Source organism: Carassius auratus, chromosome 12 (assembly GCF_003368295.1).
Source record: "Carassius auratus strain Wakin chromosome 12, ASM336829v1, whole genome shotgun sequence".
In the NCBI taxonomy this organism is placed as follows: Eukaryota; Metazoa; Chordata; class Actinopteri; order Cypriniformes; family Cyprinidae; genus Carassius; species Carassius auratus.
The window spans coordinates 16,430,004-16,454,022 of record NC_039254.1 but is presented as its reverse complement, the minus strand read 5'-3'; the positions used below and the strand labels follow the sequence as shown (position 1 = coordinate 16,454,022).

General features: G+C 37.6%; 1 protein-coding gene across 1 annotated transcript; it reads left to right on the top strand.

Moving 5' to 3' along the window:
• Positions 1-653: 653 nt before the first annotated feature.
• Positions 654-23,423, top strand: LOC113111980 (KAT8 regulatory NSL complex subunit 1-like). Its single transcript, XM_026277288.1, has 14 exons — positions 654-1,138; positions 3,820-5,214; positions 12,133-12,274; positions 12,409-12,563; positions 13,555-13,690; positions 13,795-13,966; positions 17,733-17,912; positions 17,999-18,166; positions 19,045-19,178; positions 19,579-19,697; positions 20,080-20,137; positions 20,233-20,345; positions 20,423-20,669; positions 22,206-23,423. Exons 2-14 carry the CDS (start codon positions 3,890-3,892, stop codon positions 22,356-22,358), a joined length of 3,102 nt encoding a protein of 1,033 aa, XP_026133073.1. The 5' UTR covers positions 654-1,138; positions 3,820-3,889; the 3' UTR covers positions 22,359-23,423.
• Positions 23,424-24,019: the final 596 nt, after the last annotated feature.

The following is a 24,019-nucleotide window of genomic DNA, read 5'->3' as shown; positions in this document are numbered from 1 at the left end:
AATTCCTATCCATTTAAAAGTGTGTGTGTGCGTAAAACATATTCCATACAATTTTCATATCCTCTCTAGTCTTACATTTTTGTAATTTTGTTAACAGGATGGTGAAATATAACATTTTTATTCATGCACTATCCCCATGACTGACCTCGTCATGACATAAGACATAAAGGAAAGACTCCAATCAAACACCAGATGGCACACTTTTACATCAAACTACAAAATAAAATAAAATGATCAACATCTATCTATATAGATAGATAGATGGAAACAGACAGATAGACAGACAGACGGATAGAAACAGATAGATAGATAGATAGATAGATAGATAGATAGATAGATAGATAGATAGATAGATAGATAGATAGATAGATAGATAGATAGATAGATAGATAGATAGATAGATAGAAACAGACAGACAGAAATTTTTTATATTAACCTAGAATAATGACCATAATTAGAGTGGTTATTATTTATATGAAACGGAAGATAATTTTAATAATATCTGAATCATTAATTTATTTGTAAATTAAAATGTATTCGAATATTTTACTTCTGGTACCACGATTTTCCCTAAACATTTCAGTGCGTTCACAGTCTCCCTCTAGAGGCCAGTCAGTGAAGCGCCGCTCCGCGCTCTCTCGCTCACTCTAGCGGCGCGCGTGAGCATGTCTCCCGCCTACAGGCAGGCTTCTCGCTGCTCGCGCTGCAGCTGTATTTGTCAGAGACTCAAATCCAAGGGAGACGAACGAGGCGCCATCTTTCGTGCGTTTCTCCCTGCAACGATGAGAAAATAATCTCGAAACCGGTGGTCCATGCCACCTCCAATCTGTAAATAAAGGCGTATATGAAAATAACTCGAACCTGAGACAAAACATCGATTCATAATATAAAGAAAGATATACATTTTCTATCAATAATCCACTGAAGGGGACAGCAAGGTGTTGTCTAGTGTCGCCCATTTCGTGATTCCGGAGCCGATAACGAAAAGGGTTCCTGAAGCGGACACGGATATGGCACAAGCGGCGGGGTTGCTTTACCAAACGGCTTATTTCGTGCTTTGGTGACATTATTGTGCTGTTGAAGCCAAAGCTCGGTGGAATAGTTGCCGAATTCCCTCGGATCGCGCGCCCGTCACGTGGTAGGTTCCTCCTTTTCTTTGTTAGTGGACGAGCAGGCAGACACTTGTGTTACATAAACATAATCATGCAAACCTGTCTACGCTTCCAGTTTAACTCATTTTACCATCAACTGTTGCATTTACAATAATTTAATGTGTAGGTTTAGTAATCGGGGTTCAAAGGCTTGTACGATCGCCTTAAAACAGATTATTTATCTAGTATTTCTCATGCAATAAACTCAAAAGCGCGCCTTAGATCCCCCCTCGTTTTAACTGTTGTTATACAGTCTATGGTTTTAACCATAACAGACCTATATATATATATATATATATATATATATGTATATATATATATATGTGTGTTAATTGTGTGTTAATTGTTTTTGATCGTACACCTTATACTAATTTATCAGTTTGAAGCCGGTTCTCGTTCAAATTGGTGGTTAAAATGATTTGCGTAACGCATGCAAAACCATTTGAGATCATACTAAACGTGTGTAACGTTAATGTTCATATTTACTGTAGTATTAGGGTTGAGACATCAAAGTTAGCAATGCATTAAAAACGTCATCTAGGTGCATTTAATTTATACACGGAAGTGGTGTGAATGTTCATGTGGTTTGTTCAGAATATAACGTTAAAGTACTACTAAAGCGGACCGTTGCACTTGTTCGTTAGCTAGGCATTCGTGTGTGAGATTTTATAAACGATCTTGACGTTAATTTAATATATTACCTATTGTTGATCTGCAGTGTGTATTATACCGGTATTTCCTGTATTGTGTGTACTGTAGGAGTTTGTTTGTTATCGCAGTCATACGTAGAAAACGCGCTATTTTAATTATTATTAGCGTAAACATACTAAAACTTGAGTTCTTAACGCTTCATTCTTTCGTTCTTTGTTAAACATTAACCGAGTTTCTCATGTTTACTACTTGTACATATTAACCTAGTTATGATCTTAAAATCGATAACTCACAGAGTACAAACACCGCATTTGGTTAGACCATCTCAAATTAAAGATTCCACTAATAAGTTGCTAATTAACATGTCCCAGTTTTACTGTTTAATTGAAATGTAATTGTCGGTTTTAGAAAAAGCGGTTGTTTTCTAGATGGAGCGGGTCGCGCCCTCATGGGCTCCACCATGTTGACATCACGTGACCAGTCCGCTTCCTGTCACGTGGTCAGTCGAGTTACTAATACTACTACTAATAATAATATATTTATTAGTAAACTGTTTTCAGGAAGTGCTTGGGGCGTTTTACAAAGACAAAATTGTGTAAAATAACTACTGAATTTACAGCCGTTAGCAAACTATTGCTAGAGTCGTGAAGGATAAAAGCTAGCTTTAAACAAAAAACTTAACGCAAGTAATATATCGTCAGTAAAATAAAATATCTCTTCTGTCAGTTTATCATTATATGTCCTTTGATAATGCAATGGCGCTAATTACGAATTAGCCACACTGACATGTTTTTTTATTAGTGGAATACTCTACAGTTGTTTGTGTTTTTAGATGAGGTATGGACGGTACATGGTAATTCAAGAGTTGAACCATCTCTATGAAGAGATAGTCTCTTATCTGTTGAGGCCTAAAGGCATATATCCCTAATTCCGTTGACACAGATGGTCTGCTGAGGAGGAGGGGACAATGAGGAGGCTTGCTCTTACATAAGCTTGAATAGAGTAGGTCTTTTTCCCCTACTAATGACTATGTAATGGTCCCCGCCGCTCAGTTGAGGTCAGTGAGTTTTTATTCCCTTTTTACTTTGAGGGGAAGAGCATCAGGGAAGATAATTTAATGTCTATGAAGTGCTGATAACACAGATTCCTGCTGGTACATGCTCTGTGTATTGAGACTAAAATAAAATTCACAATTTCTGCTATCACTGTTGACCTCTTTATATTTTTAACGTATGTTCCTGGTTTTGGTGTGAATGATTCAACATTGCATGCTATTCCAAAGATTTTTTTCCTCCCAAAACAATATTCGTGATGCCAAAAACTAATCTTATTAGAGGCCTGCTGCCTTGAATTTGGAGAAGGATTATCAGACAGAGATTGCAGTTGTGTTTCAGGTATTTTTTTGTGAAGCTCAGATTGGGCTGTTGTAATAAAACCTTGAAGATAAGAACACTTCTTAAACAATTGATGTGGAAAAATGAATAAAAAAGCCCCACCCATTGAATATCCTGTTTCAGCCATAAATAGACAGTTTACACAAGTGCAATAGTAATTTTCATTATAAGACAGTAAGTGGACTTAATAGCTTGTCTTACCAGCCGGTTATTATTAAAGTTTAATAAATAGGGTGGGTGGTTGTTGAAGGCCAGCTGGCTTGAATTTTGGAGAAGAAATATCGGACAGAGATTGCAGTTATGTTTAAGGTATTTGGTTTATTTTCCAGATTTGAGCCACAGAACGAGTTTGCTGAAACTCTGGGTCTTGTAAGAAAACATTTAAGATAAAAAAGTTCAAATAAAAGTATCCTCACACAATTCATGTGTAAAAAAGGATAAAATCAAGCTCCACCCATTGAGTATACTTTTTAATCATACATGTGAGGATTACACAAGAGCAATGGGTTGCATACTGCTTATCTGACATTGGCAAATATTGGTGCAAATATTAGAAATTAAGAACTTTTTTAAACTGCTTGTTTCTCCAGCAGTGTCTCCTAAATCTCTTTTTTCCTTTGTAGCCAGGCTGTGTGGGTGGGCTGGAGTGAAGGTTTGGAGGTGCAGGCTGCCGTGCCCATTCCTCGGCCCTGCATGGCTGCAATGGCGCCCGCTTTGACTGACGCCCCAGCCGAAGCCCGCCACATCCGCTTCAAACTTGCCTCTCCCTCATCCACCCTGTCCCCCGACAGCACAGAGAACAACAGCAACGCCAGCAACATCCTCATCTCCGACTCGGTCTCGGACTCTGCCAGTAGCCACACCAACGGCAAGTGTCACATCAACGCCGACGACGGACAGAGCTTCGCACTTTACCACAGCGTCAAGGGTCTTGAGCAGGAACCACTGTCTAATGCCCCATCTCTGGGCAAGCTGGCACCGTACTTGTGCTCTGATGCCAAACCACTGCCCTCGTCCACCAAAGTCAAGGAGTCGCTGAAGCTGCAAAGTGTCCTCATCAAGCAGTCGGTGCTGAAGAGCCACGGCCTGCTGAGTGGCTCCATATTCCCAAGCGCTGCTGCAGGCGGTGACTTTCTGCTGCGCAAGCGGCACACACTTGAGCTAACCGCAGGTCAGTTGAAGAGCCTCGTCAACGGTGGAAGTACCATGGTGCCTGTAAACGGACTCTCCAAGAAAGTGGCTGTACCTAGTGCAGCCGTGGCTGAGAAAGGCAGCGTGGCCACAGTGAATGGAGACAGTAACCAGCCTTCCACCAAAGAGGAAGCGTTGTTATCTGTATCCTCCAACTCTGTTGGTACCTTTGCAAACTCTGGACAGAACGGAGACATGAAGCCACAACAGAATTTGACACCGAGTGTTCAAGGCTTGTCATCACATAAGGAGCCCACGGCTTTGTCTGAAAGTACAGAGGTTAAAGCAGAACCAGAGAGTCCTGTTGTTGAAACAAACAGTAACAATATCGTTGAATGTCCCTTGTCCCTAAACTCTTCTCCAGTCAATGATGACCTATCGCTTTCGACTCCCAACATGGAGGCTCTGCTCCAGGATCGGGCTCAGCTGAGCCAACACAGGCAAGTGGACATCGAAGGCCGCCTGCTACGTCTTCGCAAGCGGCTGCAGGTGGTGCAGGCCAAACAGGTGCAACGCCATTTCAAACAGCAACTCTCTGGATTTCTGGACCACACTTTGACCCCGACATCTAGCTGCAGGGCGGACCAAGGTGCTTGGAGAGGCACTCGCGCTTCCATGGACACCCACGCACATAATCTGAGTCGGTTTTTGAAGGGTGGTAGGGTGGCTTCGGAACTGGAGCAACTGCATCTGAGCGGCACCACGTATTTGCGAGCGACGGAGGCTCAATTTGACTCGGACGCCACTGAGAGTAGCTCTGGAGGAGAGAGTGACATCGAGGAGGAGGAGCTGGCCAGGGCGGATCTTGAGCAGCGTCATATTAAACTGTAAGTTGTTTTCAAAAAAAAAAAAAGTCTGCTCTCTGTTGTTTGGTGGAGAGTCCCCTCAAACCCTGTCCAGTGAGTTCATTATCATTATCTAACTTTAGCCCCCGAATCTCAAAAATCCAGTGAGCCGAGTCTCACTCTACATATTCTATTTCATAATAATCTATTGAACACAGGTGTAGAAAAGTAGTACTTTTGAACTACTTTTTATTTGTGCGCCATGTTTTTAGAATTCTGCGTCATGTGCAAATTTGTTTAAAAGTTAAATTTTTTTAACTTGAGCACAGCATTTTTGGAACACTTTTAGAACACTCTGTCATGCACGAGGTGCATGTGTACTACATGTGAGGAGAGAGCAAAAACTGTTCTACAACCTACAAATAGAAGCTCATAAGTTACTGATTTGAAACAGTTTAGGCATAAAATACAGTGCACGGGAGACTGTGGTCAACTGGTTTTGGTTGTGTTTGGTGTTAGCATGTTATTAATGGCGAAATTATTTAGATTGAACCATTTATTAATTGGTTTTAGGTGAATAAATTGGATTTGTAATGAACATTTTCTTGCAGTATCCATCATCTTGGTTGGATTTTTTTTGATTTAGTCTCATTAAAGCTTTGTGCAGCATTATTATGGTGAAGCAGGCACATTATGTGGCCTGCTTCACAGGAGCCCCAAGGGAGTGTGGGAGCATGTTTGTGACTGTAGGCCTGTGTGTTCATGCCCTGATCCTTGTAGAGAGAGTCACTGTTAATTTCCAGTCTGACCTTGTTTGTACAGTGAGATCATAGATCTTGTTTTCATAACGCAGTCTAGTCTAAAGTCATTTCAGCTGTCCTCCTCCTTATTTGAAAACTTAAGCAGGGTTAAATTTCCTGTTTGGCCCCTTAGGGAGAGTCTGATTCACTGTAGGTGAAAATAAAGAGGGTGAAACCGAGAACCCTGATGTTTTGGTTGGTATTAAAATCAAAGTAAACCACAGGTGATGGATTAAAAAACAGTTCTTTTTAAGCAGTTTCACAGTTCGCTGTTTCATTTTTGTTCCTACTTCCTGTTTGTGTGTATACAGGACAGAGAAGCAGCGTTGTGAGCTCTGCTAAACAGAAGCACATGCATTTCAGACCCCCTGTGCATTATATATTCAAATATTCAGGTGCTAAAATCCTGTTGCTTTGGATTTTAGCCCAATGAGCATTTAGATGAAAATTTTAACATAGCTGATCTGATTTAATATTTACGGAGACAAGTGGCTGGAAAGATTTGAGCTTGAATTATAAATGCACGCTTTTTTCAAAGGAGCCATTTAGCAGCTTGCTCACTTGTCTTTGCACCTTTGACCTAAATAATCTGGCATCCGTGAATGCAGTTTTTCGATATCATTTTTGAGCTCACTGAAACATGCTCCAGTTTCTCTAAACGCCACCGTCACATGCTTGAATATATTCTGGGTGTGTGTTTGCTGGCCGAACGCTGATGATGAGAAGCATGATTATGATTTTTCAGCCCGGTTCCTCTCTGACTAATCTCTCTTGGCATGTTTATGACATCACGCTGTGATGGTTGAGAAATTAGAGAATGAGGAACTGCTGCTTGTTGACCTCTGACTGCAGTTAAATCAAGATGAATTTAAACTTTGTGCATCCCAGGACATTGATCCCAAACACCCTCACTCATTATTGGAAGCTTTTAATGGAACACAGCTGCAATGTAAATGGAAGATTTACTTCTACTGCAATTAAAGACCACTTTAATCCACTGAGAGCTGGAGTGACTGCTGGATTGCTTTAAAGAGATGGGGGTTTTAATGGTCTGTGCTCAAAAAGTTGCCAGAAATTGAAAACAAAAGTTGTTTAGTTTCCTTTTATGAGTATGTTGACATATTGTGGAACGGTTATTGGCTGGTGCAGATAATAGTGTGGGTAAATCTCACGAAAATATCTCCAGGTCACATTTCAGTTCAAAATCTAAAAGAAAGAAATAAGAAATTATATTTTTTGCGTAAAGCAAAACCTTTGACCTTTTCTTTCTTCTGGGGAACATAAAAGATGTTACTTGAAGAAATATGTCAGTGTTTGTTTTCCATACAATGGAAGTCAGTGGTCCCCAAAACTGTTTGGTTACCATATATATGTTTTTTTGTTCCTTTTCGTGTTCCACAGAAGGAGGTCATACAGGTTATTAATGACATTTTCATACTTAAAACACTGTAATGCATACATTTCATTTATGATAAAAGATTCACACATGTATGTCAGAAAACAACAATCAGGAAGTGCCTTTTTATATCTGATAAAGACAAGTATCAGTGTATTTGTTTGAGTTTGAGAAAAACTAGCCAGATTCAGTCCTTCATCCATAAACTGTGCATTCATTTCTATTGTGTTTACATATATAAAAATAGTCATTCATAAAATCTCCAAATCTGCTGTTGGCCTTTGACAAAAGCTGATGTATTTGGGTAGTGCCCCTAGATGTTTGGAAACCATCATAAACACTTATGTTGTCAAGACTTTCAGGATTTTCCTTTTCACCCTGTTCTTTTGTCTCCTCTGTCACTTCTGTCTCTCTCTCGTATTGGAGTCTTTCTTCACCATTGTCCTCTTATGTTCTTTCTCCTCCCATTCTCTCTGTCTGAGCTGAGCCCACTCGTGTTACGTAACCTTTTCCTCTCTTTCACTTTCTCAGACGTTCTCTTTCTTTTCGCCATGCATTCCTCCACCCCTTTTCACCGTCTTTCCCCCATAATTCCTCTGCATTTCTCTGCCAAGCCTAACCACCTCACATAATTCTCTATTCATCCCCTCTCTCTTTCTCTCCATCCATCTGTTCAATTCTTGCTCTCTTCCTTGCATGCGCTTTTTACATCATGACTCAAGAATTACAGCTGTGCTTTCGACCCCCACAGATAATATGCATTTAATTTGCGTGGATTCTTATATTTCCCCCTGGCACTAGAAATGTACAATTACAGTTTGGTCTGTTAGAGAAGAAAATCCCCAAATACAGAAAAATACAAAATGTAAATTACAAGAAAAAAAATTTGACAACTTTTTTTCCCCCCGATGATTATTTAAAATGTATTGTAAACCTAATAATAATAATTAATTTAATTCAATGAAGTAACTACATAATAATACTGATTATTATTAAAAATTGCTAAATAAAAGCAAAATAAGAATGATTAATATTGTAACATGTCATTGTAAAATAAAAATAGATTTATTTATATTAACTATTGCCATTTCAAATATTTTTGCCTTAATTTTTTCCAAACATTGCACCATGAAACTTTGGGAAAATAGTTGGTCCAAATAGGGTTGTGTGATATTGACAAAAAATAATGTCTCTCTTATTTCTTGGATTTTATCGATAACGATAATTTGCAGAGTGTGTTATTGTGCTGGTATCTTAAGGACTACTGTGGACAGCTGAATCCTAAAGTTTTTGATATTCTTCATATTCTGTTTGGTGGTCAGTTCACACTGATGGAATTTAACATTTTCCAAAAAGTTTAAATAGATTTTTACCTTTTAAAAAGCATTTTTCTAAAAGTGTGCATTCACTCTCTGACAGCAGATGGTGCTAAACTGCAGAAAATGCAGTCCTTACTCTTGAAACACCACAAATAAACCAGCTGCCCTACTTTCTAAAACATATTTAATCATTTTAAATAGCCAATCTGATTTGTGTATTTGCTAGGATGTTCATCACAGTCTTAATAGGCTATTTTAATCTGGACTACAACATGATATAGAAATTGTTGATTTTTTTTATTGTTAATTTACATTTTACATTATGGCTTCCTTTTTAACATTAGTTAATTCATTAGTTAACATAAACTGCCAATGAAAAATCTTCTGAACATTCATTAATCCCATATTTAATAACACGTTGATAAAATCTAAAGTTGCAACTGTGTTGTTTAATGAGCAAATATGAACTAAAACTTGTATTTTTTAACAGAGATTAATAACTTCTGCAGAAAATGTAGCTATTGCTCATTGTGAATGTTAATGGTGAACTAAAGAGATCTTATTGTAAAGTGATACCTATGGGTCTTTATAGTTCTTTTGCACTTTAATCGGTGCAAAACTTTTAACTTTATATAGTTTTCTGTATTGCTTTATTGTATTTAAATATTAAAAAGTATTGTAAAAGTTTTTTAATCTGTTATACTGTATTATGAGCATTATACTGTATTTTTAAAAACTAAATTTCAATACCGTGATAATACCGTTTACCGTGGTAAAAGCATGAGCAATTAATCACAACAGGAACATTAGATACCAGCATATACCTATATCTTAGTTAAAATTATCCAATCCTAACAAACAATACATCAATGGAAAGCTTATTTATTCAGCTTTCAGGTGATGTATAAATCTCAATTTTGAAAAATTGAAACTTATGACACTTTTGTGGTCTACGTTCACATATATCGCACACCTAGTTCAAATTGTACATTTAAGCGTACATTTTTTTTTCTTCATTTTATTTTATTTTATTTTATTTTTTCAGTTAGCATGCTGCCTTGGAAGCTATCTGCTTATGCAGGCAGTAGACAGGAGGACGGCTTAGTAGACACACTATCATAATGTAGAAGTTCAACTGTCCCAGTTATAATGCTTTCATTTTCTCCTTAACCTAAAACACAGTGTAACCCTTGATTTATGTGAGTGAAAAATAACAGACAGGGCTCCATATAAAACAGTTTGCTAAGCCAGCGTGTCAGTCAGCTGGTATTTATCTGTGTTTTTGGTTCCTCCAGTCCCTCCTTCTCACAGTCTGTAACCAAAGAACAAAGGCAGCAGAACATTCATGCTAAACGATTCTGTCTTTGTACTCCCTCCATCAGCCCAATGTGATTTATGAAACACAATTACGAGATGATTCACTTCACAGCAGGCGCAGTGAGGGAGGACGACTCAAAACACACGCGAATGGAAGAGAAGATGGACGAATGATAACAATTAAAGGGAAAGTTCATCCAGAAATGTCTATTCTATCACTTACTCCCCCTCAAACCTGTATGAGTTCCTTTCATCTGTTGAAAACAAAAGAAGATTGTTGGTTACCAAACAATTGGCAGGAGCCATTGATTATCATAGTCTGGGGGAAAAAAATACTATGGAAGTCAATGGCTATCATCAGCTGTTTTCTATCAGTGTTTGGAAACACTTGGGGCTTGTTTTCATTTTTGGGTGAACTGTGACTTCAAGCAGTTGTTATATAGTGAATATAGTCAGTGATAAAAGGTCTGTGAATGGCCACTCTACACTTCGTACACCACTGACTTCTTATTCATACGCATTCACAAATGCAACCTCATACGAAGAATATCACATTCATAAGAACAGTTCTCATGAACTCTGACCTGCGAATTCGTATGGTGTGAAGATACATGACCAAAAAAAAAAAACTATATGTAATGTAACAACATGCAAGTATATTGTATATGTTTACATTTTGGATTTATTATCCTCATTAGTTCTATTTATGCGTTTGTTTTCTTTTTTTAAATATACCGCGGAGTGTGATGTCATATCGCAACCTTTGCAATGTTCTTGAAATAAATAAATTAATTAATTAATAATAAATAAATTGTTCGCTTTATTTGGAGCAGGACCTTTGAGGCCTGGCTTTTGAAATTATACTTCATGGAAGTGGTGACACACAGTTAATCAACCGTTATCAGAAATGATTACACGGCTGTGGAATACTTGATTCTGATTGGTCATTCGCAACATTCCGAGGTATGTTATCCCTCAGTAACAACCGGTAAAAGCTGATAACACAGGCTCATCCGGGTAACTGAAGACGGCGCTGTACTCTTGCTAGGAACAGTTTTTCTTGGCGGAAGCTGTGCGTTTGTTTAGCTAATAAAATATTAAAACTCAAAATGTACAGTTATTTAACTATGTCATGCTGGTATTGTGAACTCGCTCTCTCGTTTCATACAAACGCAGCTGCTGCCATTTTGGTATGATTGTTTTGTACACTGTGATGGATTATAAGATAACTAACGAACCGGTAAGAATTTAAAACATTTTTATCTTAAATCTTTTAATGCTTTAATTATTTATGTGGTGAAATGTTGTGTAATAAGTGGTTTGACTGCACCATTTCCCTTAAATGTCCATCTAGTTTGAACTTGCCGCTTGCTCGTTCACGGAAGTTTTGCGTTCAAATATTTTAACTCCAATCAATATTTTGTGTCTAATTATTTACTTATGTGGCAAGTAGCCCTGTAATAAGCTGGATAATGTACATCCAGATGGTTTTTATCACAGAATAACCCCCTTCAGGGTGATACAAGATTACTGATCCTGATCACCCTGTTGGGGGTTATTCTGTGATAACAACCGGCTTTTCTTTACACAAATGTTATGTGACCAACTAACTGTACTTCATCCCACTACTTGTTGAATAATTATCTAAATAGATGTTGATTTGTAGATGATACAGTAGACTAGGCTATAGACTATTATTCAGTCGTATTTTGGTCATATCACCCACCTCTAGACACATTTATATTTCCTATCATCTCTGAGTTGCAAAGGAAGTTGTTTAAATTCATGCCGACAAGTGTCATTCTGTGGGACTCTTTGACTTTATTTAAAGAGATGATTAATATTGTGGAGTCTGTAGATGACGAGTCAAGATGGGGTTCTGTACTGAATGTGTTTAGCGGTGCCCTCTATGTATTAAACATCATCATCATTGCAATCTAGATGACTGATTTCTTCTTTAATCTTGACCATCAGGGCTGGAAAAGTCAGACAGAACAAGCCTGAGGGTTTCCTGTTTGTTTAACTGTTCTCACAGCTAACCCTCTAATGACTCTCCTAGTTAGCGAAACACTTAAATGTCCAGCTTGTTTAAAAGTGTTTAACCGGATTGTTCACTTTTCTGTTTCAGATGGAGGAGAGCAGAAGGGCGGTTTGCCAGGGAAAGAGCCACAATCATCAGTCACTGGACTTGGCTGCAGGCTCAGATTTCAGACCTGGAGTACCGCATCCGACAGCAGGTCGACATCTCCCGCCAGCTCCGCTCCAGCAAGGTTAGCAGACGCTTGACGTGTTATAAGACAAAAACAGCATCCAGGTTCAGAAATGTTTGAAATTGGGAATTGGTTTAATGTAATTTGGCTGCGTATAAAGGTGTTTTATAATTTTTTTTGCATGCTTTCTGCAGGGTCCTGTGGAGCTGGGAGACTCCGCCCATTCTTGCCAGAAAACCGTAAATATGACGGAGACTAAAGAAAATGTCCCAACCTCAAAAACATTCCAGAATTTCACAGAATCCCAGTCTCGCTTGGCGGACACATCTGAGATTGACATCTCCATTAGGTTCGGACTATTTTAGTAGTTAATTTTGCAATTTTTTTTATATTTATATCATGGAAATGAAGTATCAAAATATTAGATACCTTAAAAAAAACTGAATAAATAGTAAATAAACACAAAAAGTGCAAAGTAACAAGTAGTAAAAAAGAAAAATGCACAAAGAACTTTTTTAATGCAAGTGGAATGTACTGTTTAAGTAAATATAATTAGCTATATATTGTGCCAAATAAAAGTCTACCTGCTGTTATACCTTCAGTCATTTTGAATTTAAATTACCTTGACTTGAGATTTTCTCAAATAATTTTCCTTGTATTATTTCTGAACACATAATATGTATAAGACACGTTTGGACAATATGAAGTTGTAGCTTTTGCATCTTTTCTGAAAAGATATTTAACAAGTGATTTGTTTAAAATGTAGGTTATGTTAAAAAACTTAATGTTTGCTGCACTTGGAATAGAATTTTCTTTAACTAAAGGGTTAATAAAGAAAAAGTAACTTTAAACATGTTTTAGTTACATTAAGTTGACTAGTTACAAATAAATAAATAGAATTGAGAATCGGTCAAACATTCTGGAAAAATTGAGATTTGCATTTTTTGTAAAATCACCCAGCCCTAATTACAGTACATAATAGGTATGTACGGTAACGATATGATAATGTTGTGATATGAAGTCCACGATACAATATTTATTGAAGTATTTTTTTTAAAAAGGCAAATGAAGAATTGAAAAAAATAAAATAAACTTTGATACATTTTAGAGTTAAATTATTCTATCTAATGCACTTTGAGAGTTCAAAATTTTAGAGCTATTAACATATAAGTTAACATAATCAAACATTATCAGTGAAGTATAAAATACAGTTAACAGGCCATTCTTGTAAAATGAACTCGGTGTGAATGCAGTGGTGTCTTATATCACCATGGAATCATATTATTCATAAGCCTGGCTAAAACTGAATTTTATGTTGTTTCCTCTTCTTCTCATTTCAGTAGTGTGGCAGAAGTGTCTGACACATGCTTGTCAAGTCCAGACAGCAGCTGTACATCTGCACGTACACGGCCACTGTTGACCTGCAGGAGACGACGTCTTATCCACCCAAACACTGTCCACAATCTCAACGGCAAGGTGCGTTTATCTGGAGTTTGTTGGTATGAATGTATCAACATTGAAGGAGCAGATTTCTGGCTGCTTTTGAAGTGTATCTGAAGTGAGCGTCATTTCTTTATCAGTTTCAGAGAGTGTCTTTCTCACCTCCATGTGTGTGTGAGGTCAACGGCTCGTGTGTCATGTGTGGCGGTGCTCCTCCCCTCTCCAAACCAGACTTACCGTTTAATCGCCCTCTGCTGGAGAGAGTCGCACATCAAGACCGCAGCATCCACCCGGTTCTTTCCATGCAATCGGGTGAGGTGCACAGTCAGATGCAATTAGAGCTAACAACTATTTTCACAGTAGATTTTTCTTCAAATATACAGTGTGATTTTATGTATGCAGTATGACGATATCACTTTAAATAAAGTGGTTTTATTATATAAAATGATTGTGTATACATATGCATGTTTTAATTTTTATTTTATATACAGTATTGTTCAAAATAATAGCAGTACAATGTGACTAACCAGAATAATCAAGGTTTTTAGTATATTTTTTATTGCTACGTGGCAAACAAGTTACCAGTAGGTTCAGTAGATTGTCAGAAAACAAACAAGACCCAGCATTCATGATATGCACGCTCTTAAGGCTGTGCAATTGGGCAATTAGTTGAAAGGGGTGTGTTCAAAAAAATAGCAGTGTCTACCTTTGACTGTACAAACTCAAAACTATTTTGTACAAACATTTTTTTTTTCTGGGATTTAGCAATCCTGTGAATCACTAAACTAATATTTAGTTGTATGACCACAGTTTTTTAAAACTGCTTGACATCTGTGTGGCATGGAGTCAACCAACTTGTGGCACCTCTCAGCTGTTATTCCACTCCATGATTCTTTAACAACATTCCACAATTCATTCACATTTCTTGGTTTTGCTTCAGAAACCGCATTTTTGATATCACCCCACAAGTTCTCAATTGGATTAAGGTCTGGAGATTGGGCTGGCCACTCCATAACATTAATTGTGTTGGTTTGGAACCAAGACTTTGCCCGTTTACTAGTGTGTTTTGGGTCATTGTCTTGTTGAAACAACCATTTCAAGGGCATGTCCTCTTCAGCATAGGGCAACATGACCTCTTCAAGTATTTTAACATATGCAAACTGATCCATGATCCCTGGTATGCGATAAATAGGCCCAACACCATAGTAGGAGAAACATGCCCATATCATGATGCTTGCACCTCCATGCTTCACTGTCTTCACTGTGTACTGTGGCTTGAATTCAGAGTTTGGGAGTCGTCTCACAAACTGCCTGTGGCCCTTGGACCCAAAAAGAACAATTTTACTCTCATCAGTCCACAAAATGTTCCTCCATTTCTCTTTAGGCCAGTTGATGTGTTCTTTGGCAAATTGTAACCTCTTCTGCACATGCCTTTTTTTTAACAGAGGGACTTTGCGGGGGATTCTTGAAAATAGATTAGCTTCACACAGACGTCTTCTAACTGTCACAGTACTTACAGGTAACTCCAGACTGTCTTTGATCATCCTGGAGGTGATCATTGGCTGAGCCTTTGCCATTCTGGTTATTCTTCTATCCATTTTGATGGTTGTCTTCCGTTTTCTTCCACGTCTCTCTGGTTTTGCTCTCCATTTTAAGGCATTGGAGATCATTTTAGCTGAACAGCCTATAATTTTTTGCACCTCTTTATAGGTTTTCCCCTCTCTAATCAACTTTTTAATCAAAGTACGCTGTTCTTCTGAACAATGTCTTGAACGACCCATTTTCCTCAGCTTTCAGTTGCATGTTCAACAAGTGTTGGCTTCATCCTTAAATAGGGGCCACCTGATTCACAGCTGTTTCTTCACAAAATTGATGACCTCAGTGATTGAATGCCACACTGCTATTTTTTTGAACACACCCCTTTCAACTAATTGCCCAATTGCACAGCCTTAAGAGCGTGCATATCATGAATGCTGGGTCTCATTTGTTTTCTGAGAATCTACTGAACCTACTGGTAACTTGTTTGCCACGTAGAAATAAAAAAATATACGAAAAACCTTGATTATTCTGGTTAGTCACATTGTACTGCTATTATTTTGAACAATACTGTATATATATATATATATATATATATATATATATATATATATATATATATATATATATATATATATATATATATATGGATGGATTGAACCCCTCAAAGTCGCTTTATTCGGTTAGCTTAGTTTTTAAATAAACTAAATATATGTAAGGAATGATTGACGACGGGCCGTTGAGTTCTTTCGAAAATAATGCACACCCGAGGTGGTGATGTGACCACAATGTGAAGTGTTTTTTTTCTACTTAAAATGCTTTAAGATTTAGCGAATTTGGACGACACAAGTTTAATAAAATAGATTTTATTAACAAAAGATAGACAAGAGTAATCAACAGCCACTAAGTGAATACCATAAATGAAATAGGAGTAAAGTGATTAAGATGCATAAAATGCAAGCGATTATGTTTGGTGTTGCTTTGTCATAACTACATTATCTGAGAAGATAAACACTTGCAACTCGGAAACAAGTAAGGTGAAGAACCTTATTATGCATTAAATATGCAACTGAAATCAGTTACCTAACATCTAATGTAAATTAGAAAAATCATAAACTGATATTATACAACAATGCCAAGGTCTCTGGAAGAGGTTTGGATAAGTGATATGTACGTTCTCTGTGCTCGAGTGAGCAGTGGTCCAATGGTTGTGCTGGTAACAAAATCTCGAACACACAGATGTGACCCTGGAGTAGGTGCAGGAGAGAGAGAGAGAGAGATAACTGATAAAAAGAGATGTTGGGCAAAGAAAATAACAGAAAGGAATAATAGAAACGGCAGAAGGAGAGTAATATTGAGGAACTGATGGCGGAGTGAACCATGAACCCATTTCCTTGTTTTGTAGGTCATTGGCAGGCCCTTCTTGATCATTAGTGCATAGTTGTGGTCTCGTCTTGTTTTATACACACTACAATATGGCGCTCAGAATAGCAATGCTGAGGTCAATACTTCCACAGGTTTTCTTCTCACAATCATTTTGTTCTTGTTTGCCAAACCCATTGGCTGAAAAGAGATGAAGAAATGGAGAGAAATGTGGAAAAAAATATATATTAAAGAAAGAATAAGATTTTTAAGATATATATATTCTTGTTCACATTTTCATTTTTAATAATGAACCTACAGGATGAGCATATAGGCGTATGCATTTATTTATTAATGATGAGTACAGATGAACAGAGACTGTTCCATCAATTTTCATGTTCAACACACACCCCGCAGTGACAGCGGAGGCCACTAAAAACAACTAAATATGCCAAGATTTCTCGATTTGAATAGATTCTCATTTTTATGAACCAATATAGATTCTTAAATTCCAATCGATGCTGTTTTCAGTTGATGAATGAACCGTACATATAGTGCGCCTCCCATCCAATAAATCACAATCATAGGCTGAGCTGTGTTATAATGGTAATTAATAGCGTACTCTTTAATGTGGCTGGATAGATCACTGTTGACACTTCAGATAAAGTGAAGCAGCAGTGCATGTGTGCATAATCAAAGGCATTGCAAGAGACTTGCGACAATTGTATTTTTGTTCTGGAGCGGATGATCTTGCACTCTGCTCAGTTAACGTGACCTTTGATATTGACCTTTTATAACATATGTGCTGTCAAAACGATTAATCATGAATAATCACATCCAAAATAAAAGTTTTTGTTTACGAAATATATGTATGTTAACTGTGTATATTTATTATGTGTATATATAAATAAATACACACATATTTTGAAAATAATTACATATATTTTTTTACTTTATATATATATATATATATATATATATATATATATATATATATATATATATATATATATATATATATATATATATATATATATATATATAACAATTAATTAATATATATAAAATATTGTATCATTTTTTTTATTAGTTGTTCCTGTCCTAGATTTGTTAAAATTTAATTAAATATAATGTTTCTGTATTATAAATTTTCTCTTCTTTCCTCTGGTTTGTCTGTCAGATGTGGCTCTCAGCTTACAGTTGAAGAAGGTCTTGAGATCTCATTGGCAGACTCGTCCGTTTGACAGGATCAAACCGCTGAAGAAGACCTCTCTCAAAAACAAGCTCTCCATCACTCCATCCTCCTCCTCCCTCTCCAAACACAAATTCAGACTGTCACACTCGCATGCGGCTGCAGTCCGTGAGTACACACACATTTCTACTCACAGCCACTGACTGTGACGGAGCGACTGAAGTCATTCATTATTCATTCTTTCTCTCTGTCAGGGTTGGCCCGTCACAAGAGCAGGTCACAGAGGCTGCACAGGCTGCAGGTGGACAACATCTCATGTGTCCCAAAGCTGGACACACTCACACCCTGCAGGCCGGATCGTGTCCTGGTCCGGAGTCACAGCAGGAAGAGGGTCAGAGAGCATTCACTGGACAGAGCAGACTGTGAGTGCAATGCTTTCCATACAGACATGACTCTGAATACCCTGGATATGTCTTATACGGCCTGTCTAATGAATACTTTAGGTTATTTCAGCTATGCACAGTTACTGACAGCAGCATAGAATAAAGCATGCAGTCATAAACTCACGTTTCTGTAGACCCAGGGTCAGATATTAATGAGTGCTTGGGGCAAAAAAGACATATAAAATGAATGCAAGAGACCAGGATAAATAATGTCCATGCACAATTAAACTAAACCAGTCATGACTGTCATGGTTGAACATAAAAAGTCTTATGGCATTTAGATATTGTATTATAAGAAGCAATATTACATCAAGGGGAATAATTGGCATTCATTTCTTTGACAAAATATTGCAGCCCTATCCTGTAATGAGCTCTTGTTTTTTTGTCTTTATAATTTATTAACTTTATGTAGGCTATTTAAAATGATATTAATCTCATACCATTATGCCATGTCGGATGCAGCTCTTGTGCCACCTTTGCTATTCAAGTCACTTGTATTTCTATAGCCCTTTATACAATAAAGTTTATTTCAAAGCAGTTTTATAGTTCTAAACAAAGAAATAGTGATTCAGTGACGCAAACAAAAAATTCAGTTCCACCAAAAAGCTGCCCTAAAAAAGACACAAGTAAATAGTGTAAAATTACTTTTGTTCAGAACATTTTATTGATAAAATACTGTAGTATTCTGATTCGTGAATTGATTGAAATATCGTCTCTAATTGGAAAAGTACCAAACAGCTCAGTGAGACCAAAACTTCATTTAATTTGAAATGAAATGGTCAGTAAGCCATATGGGTGTCTTAAATGTTTGTGTGTGTGTGTATATATATATATTTTTTTTTTCTTTTCTCATATAGCACCAAAAGTGGTGATGGATGCATGTCCAAGTCCCTGTGCGTCTCTGTCCAGCCTTCACTCCTCTAACACCAGTCCATTGACCAGACAGCTCTCCCTCCCGGTCGAGAGCAGCACTCCTCTGGGAAACAGCATGGTACGGTCATTATTTTCAATAGTTTTGGCCTGAGCCAAAAGCGTTCTGAACATGTGGCACAGTTAAACTTTAAATGACTCGAGTTTGAATCCCAGCTTGTGGGACAGCCACATCCCCCTTCCCCCTCCACTTTGCTTCCTAGCCACTCAACAGTATACTATTTAATATTGGCAAAAACATGCCAAAATAAATCTTAGTGCAGTCTTAAATGGTACTTAACACACAGGGCTTACATTTAAGGGTGAAAGAACAGGAATCATAATATGTCCTAATGGGGATTGTTAAATGCCATATTTAAACAAATGTCAGCAGCATTGTACATTCAAAGTCAGAATACGGTGCTCTTGTCAGGATTTTAAATGCAGCTCATGTGTTCACTTTTCATTCATGTTTTAAACAGCCCATTCGGAGAAGAAGAGGCGAGAGTCCGTTTGATATCAACAACATCGTCATTCCAATGTCAGCGGCCGCCACCACCCGAGTGGAGAAGCTTCAGTACAAGGAGATTCTCACTCCCAGGTGTGTCCTCTTAGTCCACTCTTTATTCAAATCCATGATAACTGACTCTATTTGATACGCAAATTTATAAGCCCTAAAATGATTAACACGATCAAAACACTCTGAAAAACACAATCTGCTACATGCTTTCTGATTGTTAGTTTAGACTTCCATAGCAAGTAAAAGGCCTTTCAGTATAGTTCTAAAAACATCACTCTTCAGGTGTTTTCCTTCTCAAGTTTGAGCTCCATATTCTCACTTTATGATCATAAAATCCTGATGTTTCAGATATGATACTGAACAAAAAACACACATGCAAACATTTTTATTTTGTCTAAATGTTTAATAAACTGTTCCATTTCAAACATCTGCTCTACTCACATCTTATTTCTCTGTTGTTCAGATGGAGGGAAGTGGACGTTTTAGCCAAACCACTGGCAGAGGAAGACAATAACATTCCGGTATAACAGCCATCTGTTTTATCCTCCAATATATTCCAATGCAACCTCTTGTCGATCCTCATTAGTGATGTGACCCCAATGATTGATCCGTGTAGGTGGAGGACCTTTCAGATGGCGCGTTCACTAAACTCCACCAGCTGTTAGAGGATCAGGAGCGCTCTCGCTGGAGATGGACCGCTCTCGCACCTGCCAAGAGGAGAGGCAGCAGGTCCCTGCCCTACTTGATCTTACCAGACAACGTTTTACCTGTTTTGTGAGTTTATAATTAACCATGTTGCTCCACAGGTCCTATAAATCCCTGGACGGGCGAACGACACCATCGATAGTGGGAACAAACCCTTCAACGCCTCAGCCCTCATCTCCAGACACAAGTCACTTTCACTTCCTGCAGGACTACGGGCCGGTGCCGTCACCCCTGAGCCCACCCAGCCCCGACACACCGTGCTCCCGTGACGCACACACACCTCACACCAGACTGCTGTACAGCGAAGACACATGCGGCTCCACTTCAGACTGCACCCTTGAGGAGACGGTAACATACACGCTTTCTCACGCCAGTTTAATGATCATCTTGCTCATTCTCTCCGTAGAAAAATGTAAACTTCTATTTTACATTCTGCTTTCTAAAGACCAATCTGAAATGTAAGCAAATTATTCTATTGTAAGCGCTGGTATTTCTGGAAAAGTGTTTCTGTTGCAGCTTAAACGATTAAGTGAACATTTTTACCTTTGGTTAACATTTAATTGTAGGTGTGAAAAATAAGACTTTCAACTTAATACACTATTTTTTGTACTTGTTTGGCTTTACAGGAACAGTGTAAAAGACAATTATTTAATTTAGTAAGATTTGTAAGCATTGTTTTTATATAACAAAACAAATTAGTAAAATAAACTATTGTTTAGTCTTTTAAAAATTTGGCAAAAATGTATTATTTTTATTATTTAAATAGTTCTGTAAATTATATAAATACTATTACAATTTAAAATGACTTTTCTCTGTTTTAATATCTTAAATTCCTGTGATCAAAGCTGAATTATTAGCATCATTACTCCAGTCTTCAGTGTCACATGATCCGTTAGAAATCATTCTAATATGCTGATTTACTACTGCTCAATTATTATCAAATGTTTTTGGTGCTAAATAATTAATAGAAGTTATTATTAGCAATACTGAAGAAACTTTGTAATAATAAAAGTGGTATATTTTATGTTATGATATTAATATGAAAATGTCATCGCTTTTTTGTTGTTATGGTGCTTTCACATCAGACGCGAATAAAGTGTTAAGCACGAGTGATTTACATATTAAGACAATGCACAGACGCGAATAGAAATCCTGCGGCGCAATTCTCATGAATGACGTGATGCGGCTGACACGGCACTAATTGGGCAATTAGCGTGTATCGCGCAAGTTGAAATATTCGAACTATGGTGAAAAATCGCACCACGTTAACCAATCAGGAGCTTGCTCTAGTAGTGACGTGATTACGATATAGCAAGCTGAGGCAAAATCCGAAACAACAACGGAGGAATTAAATTTTATGTTTAACCACAAAAGAGACATCAGAGCCAGCAGCAGATGTCAGAATTACTAGCCGAGTCGAGACTGCTATCATTGGTAACATGATCACTGAGCTCCCGTTGATCGCGTGGAGCTGATCGTCTCCGAAATCGGCAAAACGCATTTTTAAATGGGCACTGTTTTTATTAAAAAAAAAAAAAAAACAGCATATTTGAGTTTAAAAAAACTACTTTCTCGTCTGAAATACTTTTAAAACTACATTTCATGACTCGATAACAGTAATATTTAGAAAATTATTAGAATAAATGGTGGTTGAAATCACAATCTTGCGTGAACTCAACTGGCAGAAGCTCCTCCTATGACAAGAATTCGCATCTGTTGTGAAGTGAGTTTCACGCGCGAATGAAGCGAGAAAACTCAAAATGTTCAAGCGTCCAACTACACGTAAATAGTGCGATTTATGTCGTTATGTTATGTTTATGTGGAAATAGGAAGATACATACCTCTACACCATTTAATTTCTTTACTTTTATTTAACCCTGACAGACGGTCCAGCCCTGGGAACCCAGGAGTTTTCCTTTACCTGAGGACCCAATAGTGGAGCCCGAGACAGACAAGAGTCAACCGAGCTTTTCTACATGCCCCAGAGCCGACGCCCACTGCAGGGCGGAGTCAGAGAGCGACACTTCCTCGCCGTGATGATGAACTGATTAACCACCTTAAAACCACACCTCCTATGGCATTAATTGAGAAGAAAACTCATACTAATCAAAACAAAACAAATAAAAAAAATCTGTCAGGACTTCTGCTGTTTGATATTCAAACATCACCAAATTATTTTCACAGTTTTTAGTGAATATTACCGAACATAGAAAGCTAAACCTGTCTTCTAAAACTCTGATGTATGAAAGTTGTTTCCATAAATGTTTTCATAGTCAGCTAAATATATCACTGGGACTTAGTGTGGTATTCTAACCTGTCAGGTGAACACTATGTAGTGCACTGTGTAGCAGACTAAAGAGGGCTTGACCAAAGGGTGCCTCTCTGCTGACTTGTATATGTATGCTTGTGTTGTGAAGTGACAAAAATACTTGTCTGCGTTATTCTCGGTCATGTACCAAGCAGAGATCTCCTCAGTTAAAAAGCACTTCACAGGGCGTCAATATCTTGCTCTCTTTCTCGACCCTCCCTTTTTCTGTCTTTTTAATAATTTTCCAGCAGCGTATGGAGTGTGGCTATGCTGAAGTTCATGGCATTATGTATCTCAATGTTAATGGAGAAATTCCAAGCCTTTTAGTGCACATTAGTTGAGCTCTCACACTTCATCCCTCATGTGTTCCAGGCTCATTCTACATCATCTGTTGAGATTGTACTTTGTATTCCTTCTGAAAGGAGCCAGATGTTTCACACACCTGCTCTTCTCAGGTTATGCAGTTTTATTGAAACTCATGTTAATAAGGCATTTGTTTTTCTTTCACTTTGTCGGTGTGACCCCATATTAGTGTTCGTATTCCGCATTGTCGCCCCTTTGAGAATCTACTTGCTATGCAACTCAACATTATTGTTGTGGCCCTGTCCTTTTTCTGTTTCATACAATCACAGTTGTCTTTTTGTGTGTGTGTGTGTGTCTTTCTCTTCATAGCTGTTTGAGACAGGTTTCATTGTAATTCAGACTGTTTCAAATGTTAAATCATTTGCAGAAAAAAAAAAGAAAAAGAAAAACACTCTTTTGTAAATAGTATCATTAAAACAAATCAACCTCCACCCAGGCTGGATGTGTCATCGATAAACGATAAACCTCTACTGATTCTGTAATGTAATGTTTCTTACACCTCTTCTACATCTTCTACATTGGAGGCAAGGGTAGAAACCGATGCCTTGTTTGTGCTTGTGCTGCTCCTGACAACAGGGGAAAGGGATTTTCAATGCCTGGTGCAGACATGTGAGAAATTGCATAAATGACAGGACTTAATTTTATCCATCAGGAGTTAATTAGATCATGGAGAGGTTAAACAGGAGTATGGAGCCATACGTGGTTACTTTCAAACTATTATGGATTTTTTTTTTCACACAAAGTACAATAAATCGATAAAGACTGAATTATTATTGTATGGAATGACAGAGGAACTAAGTCTTTGGAAGCATTTATTTTCTCCAGTTGAACGATAAAACACTGACAGCCAATCAGAATCCACCAGACTTTAACCGTTAAAGCATTTAAACGGCGGACGAGCGCGCCAATAAAATAAACTCAACGATATCTTGCGTTTAAGTGGGGACTAGGCTAATGAAATTATCATCATGGTTATCTTTCTTGTCGTTATTGGTATAAACAGTTTTATTGCTACCAACCAAAACCG

Coding starts and splice junctions, on each gene's coding strand:
- LOC113111980 (XM_026277288.1), top strand. CDS start 3,890: ATGGCTGCAATGGCGCCCGCTTTGACTGACGCCCCAGCCGAAGCCCGC. Junction 13,691..13,794: donor TCCACAATCTCAACGGCAAG/GTGCGTTTATCT, acceptor TTTCTTTATCAG/TTTCAGAGAGTGTCTTTCTC. Junction 17,913..17,998: donor CTCGCATGCGGCTGCAGTCC/GTGAGTACACAC, acceptor TCTCTCTGTCAG/GGTTGGCCCGTCACAAGAGC.